The sequence below is a fragment of the Leptopilina heterotoma genome, unplaced genomic scaffold (genome assembly GCF_015476425.1).
Source record: "Leptopilina heterotoma isolate Lh14 unplaced genomic scaffold, ASM1547642v1 Lhet_209, whole genome shotgun sequence".
Classification (NCBI taxonomy): Eukaryota; Metazoa; Arthropoda; class Insecta; order Hymenoptera; family Figitidae; genus Leptopilina; species Leptopilina heterotoma.
In genome coordinates, this window is record NW_025110924.1 from 1,593,718 (window position 1) to 1,611,729 (window position 18,012).

Sequence of the window (18,012 nt, forward strand, 5' to 3'; positions counted from 1 at the left end):
TCCAGATGTAATTTTAATTAGGGTAAAAAATTATTAAAACAAAATAATTTTCTGTGTGAAATTAATTACTACAGTTTATTATGAAAAATAATGCTCCAAATTAAAAAATTAAAAAAAAATTTTTTGCTCTTTACTTTTATATCATTTTAATGAAATTTTAGATATTAATCCTCTTCAGATGCTATATTATTGAAAATTTTTATCTAAAAATAAATTATTAAATTAAAAATTTAATAATTAGTTATTATTTTCTTATTTACGCAGAAAAATCAAAAAAAGAAATCAAATTTATTTGATTTTATTGTCTCTCTTACTCTTGTACGTTTCCATGACAACCATTAGTCAAACAATAGAATTGTGAATGTACCATAATAACAATTTGTGGAGAAGAATAAAATTAGATTCTAAATATTTCTGAAAATAAATTCAAAGTTCCGTAGTATAATTAACAGAATATTGTTAATTTCAATTTATTATATATCAAAATTGAAATGTATTTAGTATTTAAAGAAAAAATTTATATTTATTAGAAATTATAATCAAATTTTAAATTTCCCGCCGCAAATCACAATTGTCCGGTGTACCAGTCATTAGAAAGATGCCAGGCAACTGCAATTTTCGATGAAGTGTGAAGACGCCTTTACAGTTTGTAAGTGCTTTTAATAAAAGTATATAGATATATATTTGTTATTAACAAGAAAATGCAACGTAAAAGTAGATTTTTTATATAAACGTTATTTCTTTTTTTTCATGATAATTAAAATTGTGCGATAATTAAAGTAATGGTGTGAGGAAAACTGTATTTCTTTCCCTAAAAACCAAATTTCAATTGGATATTTCTCTTAAAGCATTTATCTAAAGCTTTTATACCTGTCATTTAATGCCTAATAAAGCTTTATCTAATTTATCTTATTATTTAGAGACAGTATCGGTGTACATATGCGTATTTAACTCTATACATATTTAGTGCAATTAAATTTATAAAATGAAGTTTTTAATTAAATTAAACGAACAGTGATGACGTAATTTTACATTATCAAAAAAAGTAATAAACTGATTAACCCAAGTGTTTATTTTCTTTAATTATTAATTTATTTATAGTGATGAGTTTATTTGTTGTGTAAGTAATATTTACAAGATTGTAAATAAGTTTTAATAAGACGCAGACGCTATAAGTGCAATGGAAGCTGACAAGTGCAGTAAACTTGCTTTTATTATTTTTTAGTTTCATCATTCTCCCAAGTTTCTATACGTTTCAAATAAGAATTCAGAATTATGCATAATTTTATAAATTTCATATTTTCATTTTTAAGGATTTTGAAGAAAAATCGACTGGTTCTATTCTTGAAACGTTAATAACAATATGGATATGAAAATTAATTTGAATGACTATAACAAGTGGGTGGAGCATTATCATTATTAAATATGTTATTGTGAATATTAGTGAATAATTGTTATCTCAATGCTGATATATTTTCTTAATTCACAGTTTATGAGGACATTTTAAAGATCTCTTTTTTTACGCCGCACACAACTATTAAGGTTAACCTTGTAAAGTTTTTATTCATCTATATTATGTTTCGGATTGTAATAAGCAACTTTAAACTGACATGAGGAAATCAAAATAAGAAAATAAATTTTTATTAAACGAATTTGGATAATTGATTTGGAAAAACAAAGGTCAAGGATGGCTAGTGAAGCAGAAACATTTAGACATAATACCAATGAAATTGAGGAGACTGAAGTAGATGCAGATGATATAGATGAAGAAGGTTCGGATGGAGTTGTTATTCCAGAACTTCAAGGAAATTTATCTAAATGGACAAATTATATTCATGGATGGCAAAGTAGATTTATTGTTTTGAAAAATGGTACTTTGTCTTACTACCGATCGGAGCAGGACAGTGGTTTTGGTTGTAGAGGGTCTATTAGTCTCTTTAAAGCCGATATAAAGGTATGTAATTTGCAATTTTTATTGAATAGGGTTTCAAAAAAAGAATTTTAGTTGAAAAATATATTTAAACATTTTTCCAGGCTCACGAATTTGACGAATGCAGATTTGATGTATCTGTGAATGATTACTTAGTTTGGTATCTAAGAGCAAGTACACCTGAAGACAAACAACGATGGGTTGACGTTTTAAAATCCTATAAGGTAATAATTTAATTCTTATTTTTTGAATTATAACAAAGTTAAATTTTTGTTGCAACCCTGTACTTCTACAATTCAATCCTAAATAACAATTTATTGTTAAATAATTGTCCCTTTTTTATTTATTTCTCAACAGTCAGAGTCGGGTTATGGAAGCGAGAATAGTTTAAAACGTCATGGCAGTGCAATTTCTCTGATATCAAACACCCAATCAACAACAAGTGCTGGCAGTTTCAGTAAGCGTGGAGTTAGAAGTTTAAAAGAAAAACTCGCTGAAATTGAAACATTCAAGGACATATTAATTCAACAAATAGACACACTGCAGAAATATTTTGATAATTGTGCAGAAAATTCAAAAAGTGTCAACAAAAGCAATTTTTCCGGTGATAAAGCAGCAGCAGCAGCAGCAGACAAATCATTCAATCCCGCTGAATTGTCTGTTGATTTTAAAGGTGAAGCCATTACATTTAAAGCAACAAGTGAAGGTGTTCTTGCAACATTACAACATTGTGTTGAATTGATGGGTCAAAGAGAGGACGCTTGGCGACGACGATGGGAGAAGGAAGTCGAGAAAAGACGAAGATTACATGATTTGTACAAAACTTTGAAGGATCAAGTCACAACACAAACCGGTGAATCGCCAAGACCACGAGTTCTCATTCATGGAGGTCCAGATTACGAGGTAAATTAAAATTTTCAATAAAAATTATTTCTTCGAAAACGCATTATTTGCATTGCAAACAAAACTTGCATTTTGTAAAAAATAATTGATAGAGAAAAAAAGGAGGTGGTAGGGTGATCGTACGTTATTTTATCTAAAAGGTCAAGTTGAGTATATTTAATCTATTTCGTTGTATTGCAACTATGGTAAATTAAAATAAGTAATTATTTTTTTCTTAGCTTATTCTTCTTTCTTAATTCATTCAATTCGTGATCTAATTTTAACTCGTAAATATCCTTTTTTAATTGCAATACGTATTATCCATATTTGCAACATTGACTTTTTTCTAATTATATTTATACTAAATCCTTCGTTAAAGAGTGTAGGTGTGAATTTTCAATCAGTTATTTCATGAGTATGTTGTGAATACTAATGAGAAAAATGAGCCACGTGGAGAAAGTACGAGTATATCACGATGACAGTTGCGCAAATATTAGAGACGTTCTTGGTTGTTTTCATTCTGTGACACTTGTTTTCAGTCTTTAATATTATAAAGTAATTTTTAAGTTTTTTAAGTAAATTTAAAGAGAAAAACTTTCGAGTACTTTCTCGAAAATTAATATGTTTAAAACTCTTCCGATTATCGCGAATAATAATAGAATAGATCTATTTAAATCAGTAAGTATGGAGGAGAAATCAAAAAAGTGATGCAATTATTTAGAATTATTGGTAATAGCAAGAATTGTGTAATAAGTGAAAAAAGAGTTGTAATTGGAAATAACTTAATTTTTTAAATTTATTAGGAAGGTCCACACAGTGCACTTTGTGATGAGGAATTCTACGATGCTGTTGAAACTGGATTGGACAGAATTGAAGAGGAAAATTTTTTAAAAGATCGATTGAAGCAAAAATCAGTTGCATTTCCAACAGCTCCTACAACTCCTGCTATCAAGCATCGGCTTTGGTCTGAGGTATTTAACTCAAAATTATAATTAATTAAAATTTAAGTTAAGAATAAAATTTTTCTGAATCAAATTCAATTTTACAGATAGAGAAAATAACAATGGAGCAATTACATTATGCGAGACTTGGAATGGGAGCGGGAAGTTGGATGTTATTTGCTGAGGACGGTGACATGCGTATGTACAGACGAGAAGAGGAAGCTGACGGCTTAGTTGTAGATCCATTGAAAGCTTGCCACGTAGTGAAGGGAGTCACTGGACACGAGGTCTGTCAAATATTCTTCAGTCCAGAGTACAGAAGTGGATGGGAATCAACTTTAGAGGATATGTCGATTATAGAAACAATTTCAAAGGATAGTTTAGTGTTTTTACAAACACACAAGCGAATTTGGCCTGCAAGTCAAAGAGACGCTTTGTTTTGGTCGCATATGCGTAAAGTTCCCGATGACCAAGATCCAGACAATCAAGACGTTTGGATTGTGACAAATCACAGTACAGAATATCCAGATCATCCGGTAAATTATTATTTTCCTTATTAAAAGAAAACAAACACAATTTAATTTTATCTTTCCCTGACTGCTGACTATTGAAAATTGTGTCACTTTAAGGTTATGTTATTCAGTGGTGAATTTTTTTTTCCTTTCAGCCCAATGTCAATAAATGTGTTAGAATTTATTTGACTGTTTGTTTGGTTTGTCAAACTGTCATCGATCCACCAAAGGATAGAGAAATCAGAAGGGAAGACATTACATGTAAAATAACGTATTGCTCTGTCGGTGAGTATTTTTTACTAAAAATAGTCAACAATCACTATTTTCTTTATTTACGTCTATTTTTCTTTTCAGTCAATCCCGGTGGATGGGCTCCATCATCAGTGTTACGAGCTCTTTATAAACGGGAATATCCCAAGTTTCTTAAACGCTTTACCAATTTCTGTAAGGAGCAATGTGAAAACAAACCAATCACATTCTAATACACATTCATCTTCCAATTCTCGAAGATTATTATAATTTAAGTAAAATACATTCTTTATGACACTATTAAGTGAAAACATTTTAATCCAGAGAATTATAAATTTTTTCATTCTTGTAAAAATTTACCCGTTTTCTAATTTCTCTTGTAAACATTGTGGATAAGAATATATATTGCATTAATTTTTTTATACAATTTACTTATTAGTTGTCATGATATATAAATCAAATGTTTGAACAAAAAAAAATTTATATTGAACAAAGAGAATTGCGATTCAACTATTTTCACTGTTTTTAATATTATAAAGTCCAAGTCCATCTGTACAAAAGGATACATATTATATATACTTATTGATAAATAAGCCATTAACGGGAATCTGTACATTAATATTACAAGTTGTATTATTTTTATTTATGTAAAAATATGTTTATGAATGTAAGATCACTAATGGTGAATCATAATAAAGACTGTTACAGGTTTATGTACATTTTGATTAAATACTTAACTTTTAAAGCTATAATTGAAAGAAAATGTACAAATAATTTTTTCTCAATACTTTTAATATAAAAGTAAAAAAAATTATAATACTTATGTCAATTTATAAAAATAATAAGAAGTTGTATTACGAGACCGTAAGGGCACCACTTGTTTTTGAAACTTTCGATATTTCCTCTTTGAACTTTGCAATTGTTTCTCTGGCAAGTGTCAATTTTTCTTTTAATTCACCAACTTCTCCTCTGACTTTGTTTCTTGCTTCCATAATTGCTTTTAAAGTGTATTCCTTTTTAGCTTCAACTAAAACAAATTTCCATATTCATTTTATTTCTAATCACAATTTTTAAATTATTATATTTTATTCGATAGTAATTTTAATTTTATTTTAATATACTCACAATCTGTTTCATGGCGCCAAGCTCCTAAAGTCATAGGTTTTGTTGAACTTAATAATTGTTGCATAAGAGCAGTTGGATCTTGAAATATTATTTCTTCATAAAATTCAGACACCAAACTCTTTTTTCCCAACTGAATTTCAGATGTTGATTGAAATAATTTCAGAATATGATATATCGTCACCTATAATATTTATCAATAAAAAAATGTACATTTATATTGTGTAGTTTTTTTTATATATATTCCCTGACCTGTGGCAACTTAAATAAAAAGTATATAAAGTAAACTTACCGGTCGTTCATTTGCATCGTGAAAATAGATTTTAATGACAATTTCAAATTCACCCCAGCCTGTTTCTGTTAATTCATAAGGAGGCTTTGTGACAATTCTGTTTGGATTATTGTAACTCTCGTGTAATTTGAAATGTACTTTCTTAACATACGTCGACATATCTTCATTATTATATGGTTTCACGTATACTGTCCACTGATGCGTGTGACCATCTTCTTCACGTTTTTTACCAAAATAACGAGCAATATTTCCATAAATTATAGGTTTTATAATAGTGAGACCCTGAATAATAATATTAAGAATACTAATTTTGTACATATTTACACAAGAATAGAATTACTAATTAATTAAATATTTTTGTGTAGTAAATAACAAAACGAAAATAAAAAAGGTTTGTATATATGCACTAATTTTTAGAGGTTATAAATATAAACTTGTTTACAAACCTTTATCCTCCCTCCTGAATCAGGACCAAATTCAGTACTAGTTCCCATATTAATATAAGATTTTTGCGAATCAATTAGTTTTTTTTAATTTCTTTGCAATATATACAAGATATACAATTATACGAATTATACAATTATAAAATATCTGCCCGTGTTTTGCAGTGTTTAAATCGTTTAAATGCCTACAGCAAATACAAACCAGGGATGGATAGGATTGTAACTTACTGAAGTTACGTACATCGTAACGTTTCAGCGGTAAAATTTCAAAATTACAAAGAAATAAAAACTAAATCACAAATATTAATATATTATATTTTAATTAAAAACTTCATTGTAGCATACACACAACATAATTGTTTTAACAATAATTAGTCATGACCTTAATGTTACAATTATTACTATATTATAACTATTATTATAATTATAATATTATAATTTTATTATTATTACTATTATTATTTTTAATATTATTTTCATTATTATTCATATTATTATTTTATTATTTTTATAACTTCTATTATTACTATTATGTTTATTTTTATTATTGACTATTTTATATTATCAGTACGTATTATATAGTTTTTATCTATTTATAATATATTCAACTTTTTACACAAGTATTGTGTGAATATTATCATCGAATTATTTTAACAATACCCATGCAAGAAATTGTGTTAATGTGGATATTAGTATTTTTAAAATCACAGCATAATGACCTTCCTTATATTTGCACAATATTAAAAAACCGCTGACAATTTGTATATTTTTTGTAATTCACTCTGTTTTTTATTTCACGAACACTTTGCTTTCTCATAGAGATAATAATAATTGAAATATATAAATAACTTTTCAATATTGGTTAAAATCATTATTTTATTTTAAAAACCAGGGTCCAATAAAATACTTTTTTATATACTCTATAAGTTGGTTATAATAATTTAATAGTTAAAAAGGTTTTAAACAAAATGCGAAAAATCGACTTTGCCAAAACATAAACCAATGAAATGACAACTTTTACTGAAGGGGCGTGGCTTAGGCCAAATATTCCCAGTGACGACACTTAGCGAGACCTGACTGTAATTAAAACACGTTTTTTGGACTCCTGAGGTCAAATTACTAGTTAATAATAATTAATAATTACATATTATTATCAAAATAATATGTATGTCGAAAATAAAAATTGAAAATGTTCACCTACATATGAGAAAGCAAAAATTATTAATTAAATTGAATTAAAACATATATTTTCTTGGAATTTTTCAGTCAATATTTAAAAAAATAAAATTAAAAACTGGTTTAAAAAAATGTTAACTTTAACCATAAGAGATAATTATAGTGTACATTATTCTATCATCTGTTTGATATGTTGGTTAAAGACGATTTAAAAAATATTTCCTATTTTTATACTCATTTTATGAGTTAATAAATATTTATAAAAGAAAAAAGGAAATAAGAACTATTTTCTGTTTAAAGAAGACTTTTACATGATTAAAAAATATTTCGTTTTCGTAACATTTTTGCATAAATAGTAATAAATGAACTAATTACATTTATTAATATTTACAGAAAAAATTCTGTGAATTTAGAAACAAAATGTTTATAAATCTGGTTTTATAAGTGGCCTTCTTGGCCAAGAATTTTTTTCTAAAATTCTATCCTTATCTTTCGCCATTTGTTCAATATCATCATTCAATGGTACGAGATTTGTTTCAATCCACTCGTGAATTGTATAATTGTCATAAATACTATCCATTGCTATTCTCAATTCTTTCTCTAAATAGATCAATTCCATTTTTATTCTATCTATATCGGCAACAGCACGATCCACATGACTAGGATTTGAAAATGAATATTTTATATTATACGGAGTGAACCATCCCTTAAATGTACTGTCCTCCTTGAGTTTATTTAATTCTTGTTGAATGGAGAATAATTTTAGAATTGCCGCATAAATTAGACCGCCGTTATAAGCACAATTCGTCCAACCGTACTGTGGTTCTGGAACACTTAAAGTTATGCCACTGTCGCACGCGAGAGCATCAATTACTTTAGGTGATACGTCCATTGGAAAACTACTAGGATTATTTGACTGAAGAACGGCTAAATTAATTGCCAATGATGGTAGGGCAGAAGGTAATAGTTCGCACAGTACACTGAAATGATCGTACCTTTGCCATCCGGTTAGAAATGCGCCCTTGAATTTAATGCGTGACGAATATTTTTCGACTATTTCCATCCATCGTCGATGATTTTCCACATGATATGTTATATCTGTATAGTATCTGTCTGGTGCTGTTGCTCCTTTAAAAGCCGTTGCTATCCAAATTTCAGACCATACAAGTGCATAATTCTCCCACAGTTGATTGGTGAGAGATGAAGCTGGATCTGTCGTGTATTTCCAAACAACAGGTTCGATTAATCCTTGTAAACCGCTGTTGATCAAATCCTATGACAAAATAGAATGAATAATAAGAATAATATTCTATAATATAAAAAAAATTAATTCAGGAGTAAGACAAAAAATTTAATTTTCTTTTTCCCTGAATTCCCTGACCTGTGTCAATTACCTGTGAATCGATTTCTCTAAATTCGTCATCCCACGTGAGAATCGTTAAATCCGGATATTTTTTCTTGATATACCTCGCAACTTTTATAACGTGATTTAAAAAAAGTTCCTTTTTATTCCATCGTTCTTTAGCCATTGTCTCTATACATCGATTACATTCTCCAAGTTGATAAACTTCGTCAGCTCCTATGTGAATATGCTTCGAGTCAGGATGAGCCGAAATAATTTGATCAATCATTTCAAAAAGAAGAATTTCCGATTTATTGTACATTGGACAAATAGATTGTGGATAACGATTTATTTCTCTAAGTTCCTTATACTTTTCTAATTTTAACACAAACTCTAAATGCCCAAACGTTTGAACCAAGGGAATTATAATAAGATCATACTTTTTCGCCAGATCTTGAATAGTATTTATTTCATTTTTGCTATAATGATTGCCAGCGGCAATGTCAATTAAATTTCCTTGAAATGGAAACATATCTTCATATTCAATTAAAATGCCTGTTGCTCCGAGAGTTTTAAATAATCGAAATAGATAATCATAGTAGGAAACTTTTGGCGGAGCTCCTTTTAAATCAAGATGTACAATTTTGTGTCCTGTAAATAGTTGACTGTGTTCGTAAACATTTTTAGAATTATCTTTGGACTTGTCGAGTGATAGAAGCTGACTTTTACTTCCAACATATTCGTACATATCGTTAGATTTTAAATACCAGCGAACTTTACTTCCTGTCGAGGGATCATCGGCTTCATTTCTAAGAAGATGATAAATTGCAACTAGCAATATGAATAGAACAACTATAATAATTGTTAAAGTTCGGCCTCTCAGATGTGCCATTCTTATCATTTTTTACATTTCCATCTATTTTCAATTCTATTCATTTCCTAATGTTACTCACTTTATTTATATTTATTATTATTATATAAAAAATAAATAAAAGTTTTGTTTTGCTCTCACCGAATGTATACACATATACAAAGAAACGTTTAAGATGCTGCACACAGTTACATCTCTACTGTTGGCTCCCTTACTCTGTTCCCGGGTGAAGTCACCTTTACCATTTCACAACCTCTGGTTTAAGGGAGCATTCACACGACTTTTGGAAAAACCATTCTTGTCTTTCTTTCTTCTATGAAAGGGGCATAAGTTTGTTTCACTCTACATTTTCTTACTTTATCCAAAAATTGAAAATGTAGAATGAGACAAACTTATGCCTTTGTCATAGAAAAGACAAAGACAAGAATGGTTATTCCAAAAGTCGTGTGAATGCTCCCTAAGGTATTTTTGGACGAATCAAAGCACCTTAAGGCCGCAGTCCCATGGCAGCGTTTTGCGTTGCGTCGTAATGGGAGAAAAAAAGACGCAAATATACGTTTGCTGCATTCTCTCTTATTACAACGCAACGCAAAACACTGCCATGGGACTGCCGCCTGAGGCTGGAGTCCCATGGTAGCGTTTTGCGTTGCGTTTTGTAACTAGGCCATGAGTGCAAATAGAGTAAACATATATCTGTATCTCTCTCACACTCATTGCCTAGTTACAAAACGCAACGCAAAACGCTGCCATGGGACTTCAGCCTAATTCAAACTAGACACTGTGGAGGGGACTTAACCCGAATGGAAGGGAAGAGGAGGAACTACTGTGTCGTAGCCCTTACAACTAATTTACCATAACCCTGTTTTTTATTTTATAAGTTTTATTATAATATATAAACTTTTATATATTATTTAAAAATGATCATTTTAACTTTATATTTTGGATATTAATAATATTATTTTTTGTAGCAAAATTTTTTTGTAATTACACGTGAGTGTTAAAATGCGCTTTTGTGAGTACTTCTTTTATAAATAATCAGGCAGAATATAATTTTTTAAAATGTATGTAGGTGTTTTAATGTTCAAAGTCGAATCTATTTATATATACATGCATATCCTGATATTAATGAAATATCTGGTCAATGAAGGAGAATAATGCAATAGTATTGATGTTATGTTGATTCACAAAAGGAAATTTTGTGACTCGCCCTACTTGGAATTGTATATATATGTATACATAATACATATACGTATATATACTCTACGAGACAAAACTAATTACAATTTGGAATACTAAAGTGACACTTGAAATTAGTGTATTAAAGTTGAAATTACCTTAAAAAAAAGTACGTAATCTTAAAAATCTATACCTATAAGTTTATTAGGTATTACGCAAATACATTCATGTTTAAATTTTTTTTTTTTGACAATTTTTGAAAGAATGTTTGTTGATTTTTTCAAGGACAAAATATTTGTAAAATAGAAATGAAGGCAAAATTATTTTATTTGGAATGTAGTAGTTATTTTGCTTTATTTTAATAATAATATTTTATTTAGATAAGTAACAATGGCATTCAGAGACTTGGTTGAGAGTGATTGTGGAGGATTGAATCCGTTGATGCGATTCACCTCGCATTTCGTTCAGGATCATGGGTTTAAAGAAGATGGGGTTCATGATCATTTTGATTCTCGAGAACCCTTTGAATCTACAAGTTCAGATCAACTCGTAAAACAATTTTTAGAAGAGAATTCAATGCATCCACAAACATTCAAAATGGATCATTTGTTGCAAGAGATGAGAGAAATTGATCAGAATGTTTATCCTCCAGTTATGAGTCCGTGTGTCGCAAAAGAATTGACTGGTCAGGATACAGCATGGGCAACACAGTATCTTCAATCAGGAAAACATTTTGATGTAATATGTTTAAATAACAGTTTTTTCTTTTTTAGTTTTAATAATACAAAGTATATTTCATTCTTCAGGAAAATCATGCTGAGGATATTTGGAACTCTCCTGCAATAGAACGACCGATGGCAACAAAAGAGCCTTTAACTTTTATTCCAGGAGAGACTTATGAACTTGGATTAGGACCAAAATGGGCTGAGGAATATTTAGAGCAAAATATTGAAAATGCGGAAGATAATGAAAAAAAAAGTGAAGAACTTACTGAAAGTGTAAATTTGGAAGAGCCTAACATTGCATACTCAAAGTTTATGAAATTTATGCGCCAAGAGGAAAGTAATTCTATAGAACAAAAGAATAAGTGGTCTTCAGAATTTATTGAAGAAAAAATTATTAATGATGCTGTTGATGATGAGGAAGATGATGCTGTTGCTGAATTGTCTAAAGAAAACAGCGTAGTCTTAAATAAAGTTGAAGAAGAATTGTCTATTGCTGGTACTTGGGTTGACGAATTTAACAAAACGGTTGCGAAAGGTCAGTATTTCATTAATTTATCAAACGTATTATATAATTTTTCTATTTATTATTTATTATTTGACGTTTCGAAATGTGATGTATATTTTATTTTTTCAGGTACAGATAATTATGAATCATCATTTTGGAAACGTCTCCAAGGCGAATGGGATAAGATTTTGTCTTCTGAAAATATCTCTGCTACACATCCATGGATATCAGAATATAACACATATTACGATCCTTTCAAAGAATATAAATTTAATGAGAACAATCCAATGTCTAATTTGGCCAATGCTTTCGAAGAAGGGAAAAAAAGATTAGCAATTGGTGATCTTCCAAGTGCAGTTCTTTGCTTCGAGGCGGCTGTAACGCAGGATAATAATAATGTAGAAGCGTGGCTTCTTCTTGGAAAAACTCAGGCTGAAAATGAACAAGATTCAATGGCAATTTCGGCCCTGAAGCAATGTTTAACCCTTGACCCTGCAAATTCAGCTGCTTTGATGTCTCTTGCTGTTTCCTACACAAATGAATCGTTTCAAAGTCAGGCATGCTTGACGCTGAAAGAGTGGCTCTTGAAAAATGAAAAATACAAACATCTTACACCTTTAACGCCGTTTACTCAACCCACACAGACAAGAGTATCTACTATTTTGTTTAAGTATATACATTTTTCATACGATGTTTGAAAAAAGTTTTGCATTTAATTTTGTTTAAAAAAAGAATGTTAATTTGGACTGTAATTGACTGGCATTGAGGTGAGATAGTTGAGGCTTAATGCAAGACTTGTTTCACTTTACACTCCAAAATACTTTTGAAAATTTAATAATAGCTTTCATTTTCCAGCGATGTTCACAATGAAGTAAAAGATTTATTTATACAAGCTGCTAGATTGCAGCCGAGTGAAACAATAGATCCGGATGTTCAGTGCGGACTTGGTGTACTTTTCAATTTGTCAAGTGAATATAATAAAGCTGCAGATTGTTTTCGAGCAGCAATACAAGCCAGACCTGATGTAAGTTAATGAGTAATTTTTCGCATTGTTACTTTAACTTAATAATTTGCTTTTATGTTTAGGATGCAAAGTTATGGAATCGATTAGGTGCAACATTGGCTAATGGTCAAAGGTCGGAAGAAGCCATTGATGCCTATCATCACGCTTTAGATTTGTCGCCAGGTTTTATTAGGGCTCGCTATAATCTTGGAATCTCTTGTATAAATCTTGGAGCGTACAAGTGAGGCTTTTATTTTTAAATCATATAATTATTATTATCTACTTAAATAAACGTCGTTCATTCGTTTCGTAGAGAAGCTGGAGAACATCTTCTCACTGCTTTAAATCAACAAGCTGCTGGAAGAAATCTTTTAGGAGAAAAAGCCCCACCAAAAGCAATGTCCGACACAATTTGGTCTACATTACGTTTAGTTGTATCACTTATGCATAAATTTCATCTTAATGAAGCCATAGAAAACAGGTAAGGGCATTTTTAAATTAATTTTTTAAGCTTTGAAAATTCATAAATCTGATATCTAAATTTATTTTTATTTTCCAGAGATCTAGCTACATTAAATAATGAGTTTGAAATGGAATAAATAGTACTATTGGGAATGTAGGGTTATAAAGATTTTCTACTTTAAAATTATACGTCAAAAAAATAAAGGTACATGTATATTAAATGTCGATTAAAATTAAAAGTTATCAGTAGAGGTCAATATACAATTTCATTAAACTAGACTAAAGCCTAAGTATATACAGAGATGATATTTTTGGTACGACAAATTTTTTTTTAATTAATCACCAGGAATAAGTTTCAAATTTTTAATTTTCCACAGATTCATGTAATCATCCAGTTACACCTTTATACAATGAATAAATGTTTAGTTGATAAATTTGAAAAAAACAATTAATAAATATATTTACATCTGTTAATATTGTACATTTTTTTCTCAATATTAAAACTATAAGGACTCCTCTTCTTGGAAATGAACTATTTTCTATCCTCCATCAATTCTTAATTCTTTCAAAATATGTTTCAAACAGAAAATTTTTCTAAGGATTATTATTATTATCATCAACAATAAATTGTATTAAAATTAAAGGAAATGAATGTATTCTTTAATTACTTCTTCTTAGATTTTTTTAATTCTTCTTTTGTAGGCTTAGGTTTTCTAGCGTCTTCAAACTTTTTTAATTTCTGAGCAAATCTATCTTTATCTTTCTTCTTTGCAGGTACAGGCATTCTTTGTCGGAATTCTTTTCTTTCCTTACGACGTACTGCTTCTTCACATCCGTGAATCTCCTGCATTCCTTGAATTTGAAAAAGTTAACTTTGAATTAAAACTTGTAAGAGAAAGAAAATGTAATTTCTATTTTAAAATGATGATTATAAATAAAACCAACCATGTTGCAAACAAAATCGATTTTTACAAAATTCACAATTTGAATAAATGAGTTTTGTCGATGATTTACAATTATTAAATGCACAAGAATAATTTGTTTTACTAAGTTCCTCAATAATTGCATTAAAATCTTCAGTTTCATCTGTGCATTTTGTTTCTGCTTTTGTTCTGTTTTTCTTCTTTTTCACTCTAGATTCCTTTACTTCTCTCTGATTAGTTTTTCCTTCGTCTTTATCTGAATAAAAGTTATTTCTGTTATTATTTTCTCAAGTTATAAGTTTATAGAATTGTAAAAAATTGTATAAAATTCTACAGTAAGCATAATATTGAGTAATATAGAAAAAAAATTTGATTAGAATTATATTGTGAGCACGATGATTATCATAGAATATAATTAAAAGCATAATACACAGTTACCTTCGTTTTCTTCTTCTTTCTCTTCTTGTTCTTTCTCTTCTCCTTCTTCTTCTTTTTCTTCAGAATTGATGATAGTATCAAAAATGTTATATTTTTTTCTATTTTCACAACTCGATAAATCGATGCCCTTATCGTTCAATTTAACAACATTTTTAATATCTTTTGCTTTGGTGATAATTTTTAAATTTTCTTGTAATTTATTTTCTTCTTTTTGTTTAACGAGAACTGTTGCCGATTTATTTTTTTTATGTTTCTCAGCGGTTTGCTCAACTTTCAATTCAAAATCATCGTAGACTAATAAAAAAAAAGTATAAAATATGTAAATAACAAGAAAGGACTGTAAATGAAATGAAACAAAATAGAATTATTTCTTACCTGCTAAATATTCTTCAGCAGTTTTCAGTAAACCATTCTCTCCAATATGTGTCAATAAACTAGCTAACATTTCATTTTTTTCAACAGTTTCACTGTCTCCAATCACTACGAGTAGTCGCCTTGCTCTCGTGACAGCTACGTTTAATCTTCGAAAATCAGTTAGGAAACCAAGTTCTTTTTCTAGATTTGATCTTACTAAAGAAAGAATGATTACTTCTTTTTCTCTCCCTTGAAAACCATCGACTGTATTCACCTCTACATTTATCGAGTCAAACGATTTTCGAATTAAATCGACCTACATGATAAGAGTAATTTTCATTTAATTATATTGAAAATTGAAATGAAATGAAATTTAAATTTATTACTTTGTATTTTACCTGTAGTGCATAGGGTGTTATAATTCCAATACTTTTCTCCGTTAATCCTGATTGAATTAATGAAGAAATAATTTTATTTACAACAACAGCTTCTCGAATATTTCCTTTCGATCCAACTCCTTTGACAGTTTGATACTCTTCGCAGTCACAACCACATGTGTCGACAAATACGAGAGATTCCACTAGAAAAAAGTTAAATATTTAAATACTCACGTCTAGGGGGAGGGAAATTGTATTTTTAAAGAAATTTACTCGTCAAACAATTTTCTTTAATTCCAGGGAGATCTTTTAACAAGTGATATTTTACTGTGTCATCAGCTTGTAAAGTGTTATCATAAAATCGTTTGCTGGACCACAACATAATTTTTTCGTTCATTCTATATTGTCTTGTGAGTGTTTTAAAAGAGTCTTTTCCTAATTTTCCAATCGCTCTCTCCATAAGGCTTTTATTTAATCCTTGATTTATTGCCTCTTGACTCAAAACAGTGGGTGGCAATTGATTGATATCTCCAGCAATCACGAGTTTTGACGCATTTGGAATTGCTATCCACATTGATGCCTCTAAAGCTTGAGAAGCTTCGTCAACAATTAAAACGTCAAAGTAATCTTCTTCAAGATGCTGTAAGTAACCTTTGCTTGACGATGAGTTTAAAGTAGAAAGAATTACCTGTTGAGAATTGAGAATTAAAAGCTCAAACGGTTTGATTATTCATTAAATTAATTATAAAAATAAAAATGTCTAAGTACCTGGAATTTTTTAAGAGTATCATTATTCAATTTACTAAATCTTTTCCTATATTCCTTATTTAAATTTCTAATTTCTTTATAATCTTTATAAGAATTTGCTTCTAGAGCTTTTATAGATCGTTTAACATCCTGCAATACTGCATAAGAATCATCGTTTTGTATGTAATTATCAATAGAATATTTTTGAGCAGCATTCATTATTCTTGTAAAATGACCCAATCTCAATGGTTTCGCTTCCGTTTCGCCAAGCTTAATTGCTATATTATCCACAGCAACGTTTGTTGGAGCGCAAACTAGAATCTAAAAACCAATAAAATTTTCTTATCTAAAATACCTATTATTTTTTCTTTAAAAAAACATACTTTTTTGCCGTGACGACATAGTTGAATGATTAATTCAACTAAAGTGGTAGTTTTTCCAGTACCAGGGGGTCCCTGAATAATAGCTAGATATTTTCTTCTCAATGCAAATTCAACAGCAGCTTTCTGATCATTCGCTAAAAATGTGTTTTCAAACTTGAGTTCTTTCTCTGCATTTAGACATTTTTCCACAATTGGCAACTCTGCAGTCAGTAGTGGTTGAACGGTATTTGCATCTTGATCGAATAATATTCTCCTTATAATTGAATCACTTCTCTTCACCAAGTTGTTCAGAGCACTGTAAATATTTTTCTATTAATGATAATTCAATGACAATTGAAAAAATAAAATATTTGAAAACTTACTTTTTTTGACAAATGTAAGTAAAATCTGAATCTGTTTTCAAAACTGTAACTAAATCCTCTTCTTGGACCTCAAAACTATTATCATTTGAAGAAATACTCAAAGTAGTATTAGAGACGTTAATAATAATTCCTCTGGCATATTTACTGTCTTTCCTTCCTTGAATGCAAATCACCAAATCTCCTTGAGATAAATTTGTTTCTAATAATAATTGATCGGACACCTCAAAGTCAATTTGAATTTTTCCAGGACCACAATGTGCTATATTTGTCACTTTTAATTTAGTTAATGCTTGACCTTTTTTTTCTAAATTGTGAATAAGTACCGGCGAGAGATCCTTAAAGTTCTTACTGAAACTTTCTTCTTGTTCTAAATATAACAATTTATTCTGTTTTTGCACGAAATTGAATATATCTTCTTCCATTTCTTTTTTCAATCACAAACTAATTTAAAAGTATGAAAACAATTGTAACAATGAAAATAGACAATAATTTATTGACGATAATACAATTTGCTACTTCTGAAATGGTTGTTGTTTTTTGTTGTTGTATTTGGTCCAAGTCCAACTTGACCAAACTTGACGAATGCGATGCATGAGATAGAAAAGGACACAAATATGTATATTTCTGTCCTTCTTTAACTCATGCTTTACGTTCGCGAACGAACGACGTTAGCACTCTAAAGGTGCTTACATACTTTGATACTTTCGAACAAGTGCTTAAAGGCGTTTGCACACTTCCAAATTTTTCATTTGTTGTATTTACTTTATTAGTTTATTTACTAATTAGGAAGAATAAAT

At 29.4% G+C, this 18,012-nt stretch overlaps 5 protein-coding genes across 10 annotated transcripts; 2 read left to right on the forward strand and 3 right to left on the reverse strand.

Annotated features, from left to right (window-relative positions):
• Positions 1–599: 599 nt before the first annotated feature.
• On the forward strand, positions 600–5,231 carry LOC122501380 (ceramide transfer protein). 3 transcript variants are annotated; one of them, XM_043610784.1, is made up of 9 exons: positions 600–649; positions 1,314–1,398; positions 1,490–1,954; positions 2,035–2,154; positions 2,288–2,833; positions 3,616–3,783; positions 3,861–4,289; positions 4,421–4,550; positions 4,620–5,231. In XM_043610784.1, exons 3-9 carry the CDS (start codon positions 1,688–1,690, stop codon positions 4,745–4,747), a joined length of 1,788 nt encoding a protein of 595 aa, XP_043466719.1. In that variant the 5' UTR covers positions 600–649; positions 1,314–1,398; positions 1,490–1,687; the 3' UTR covers positions 4,748–5,231. The 3 variants fall into 3 exon arrangements, with proteins under 3 accessions (XP_043466719.1, XP_043466718.1, XP_043466717.1); XM_043610783.1 differs by lacking the exon at positions 600–649 and adding an exon at positions 739–1,199; XM_043610782.1 differs by lacking the exon at positions 600–649 and adding an exon at positions 739–1,120.
• Positions 5,232–5,285: 54 nt separating this feature from the next.
• On the reverse strand, positions 5,286–6,569 carry LOC122501385 (YEATS domain-containing protein 4). The gene is made up of 4 exons (XM_043610792.1): positions 6,375–6,569; positions 5,929–6,210; positions 5,640–5,820; positions 5,286–5,541 (listed from the first exon to the last, which is right to left on the reverse strand). The coding sequence occupies exons 1-4, from the start codon at positions 6,420–6,422 to the stop codon at positions 5,369–5,371; spliced, it is 684 nt and encodes a 227-aa protein (XP_043466727.1). The 5' UTR covers positions 6,423–6,569; the 3' UTR covers positions 5,286–5,368.
• Positions 6,570–6,844: 275 nt separating this feature from the next.
• LOC122501375 (hexosaminidase D-like) lies at positions 6,845–9,942 on the reverse strand. The gene is made up of 2 exons (XM_043610772.1): positions 8,942–9,942; positions 6,845–8,820 (listed from the first exon to the last, which is right to left on the reverse strand). The coding sequence occupies exons 1-2, from the start codon at positions 9,788–9,790 to the stop codon at positions 7,972–7,974; spliced, it is 1,698 nt and encodes a 565-aa protein (XP_043466707.1). The 5' UTR covers positions 9,791–9,942; the 3' UTR covers positions 6,845–7,971.
• Positions 9,943–10,594: 652 nt separating this feature from the next.
• On the forward strand, positions 10,595–14,592 carry LOC122501331 (peroxisomal targeting signal 1 receptor). Of its 4 annotated transcripts, none has more exons than XR_006301558.1 (9): positions 10,595–11,105; positions 11,317–11,674; positions 11,743–12,196; positions 12,296–12,836; positions 13,022–13,190; positions 13,253–13,410; positions 13,483–13,650; positions 13,729–13,836; positions 14,406–14,592. XR_006301558.1 is itself a non-coding variant. In XM_043610710.1 (9 exons), exons 3-9 carry the CDS (start codon positions 11,327–11,329, stop codon positions 13,766–13,768), a joined length of 1,878 nt encoding a protein of 625 aa, XP_043466645.1. In that variant the 5' UTR covers positions 10,599–10,750; positions 10,830–11,105; positions 11,317–11,326; the 3' UTR covers positions 13,769–14,105. The 4 variants fall into 4 exon arrangements, 2 of the variants coding, with proteins under 2 accessions (XP_043466644.1, XP_043466645.1); XR_006301559.1 differs by lacking the exon at positions 14,406–14,592 and adding an exon at positions 14,009–14,105; XM_043610710.1 differs by lacking the exon at positions 14,406–14,592 and having other exon boundaries at positions 10,599–10,750; positions 10,830–11,105; positions 13,729–14,105.
• Positions 13,981–17,795, reverse strand: LOC122501329 (DNA-binding protein SMUBP-2-like). The gene is made up of 9 exons (XM_043610708.1): positions 17,216–17,795; positions 16,854–17,148; positions 16,492–16,791; positions 15,997–16,411; positions 15,745–15,926; positions 15,368–15,662; positions 14,993–15,286; positions 14,577–14,810; positions 13,981–14,483 (listed from the first exon to the last, which is right to left on the reverse strand). Exons 1-9 carry the CDS (start codon positions 17,635–17,637, stop codon positions 14,296–14,298), a joined length of 2,625 nt encoding a protein of 874 aa, XP_043466643.1. The 5' UTR covers positions 17,638–17,795; the 3' UTR covers positions 13,981–14,295.
• Positions 17,796–18,012: the final 217 nt, after the last annotated feature.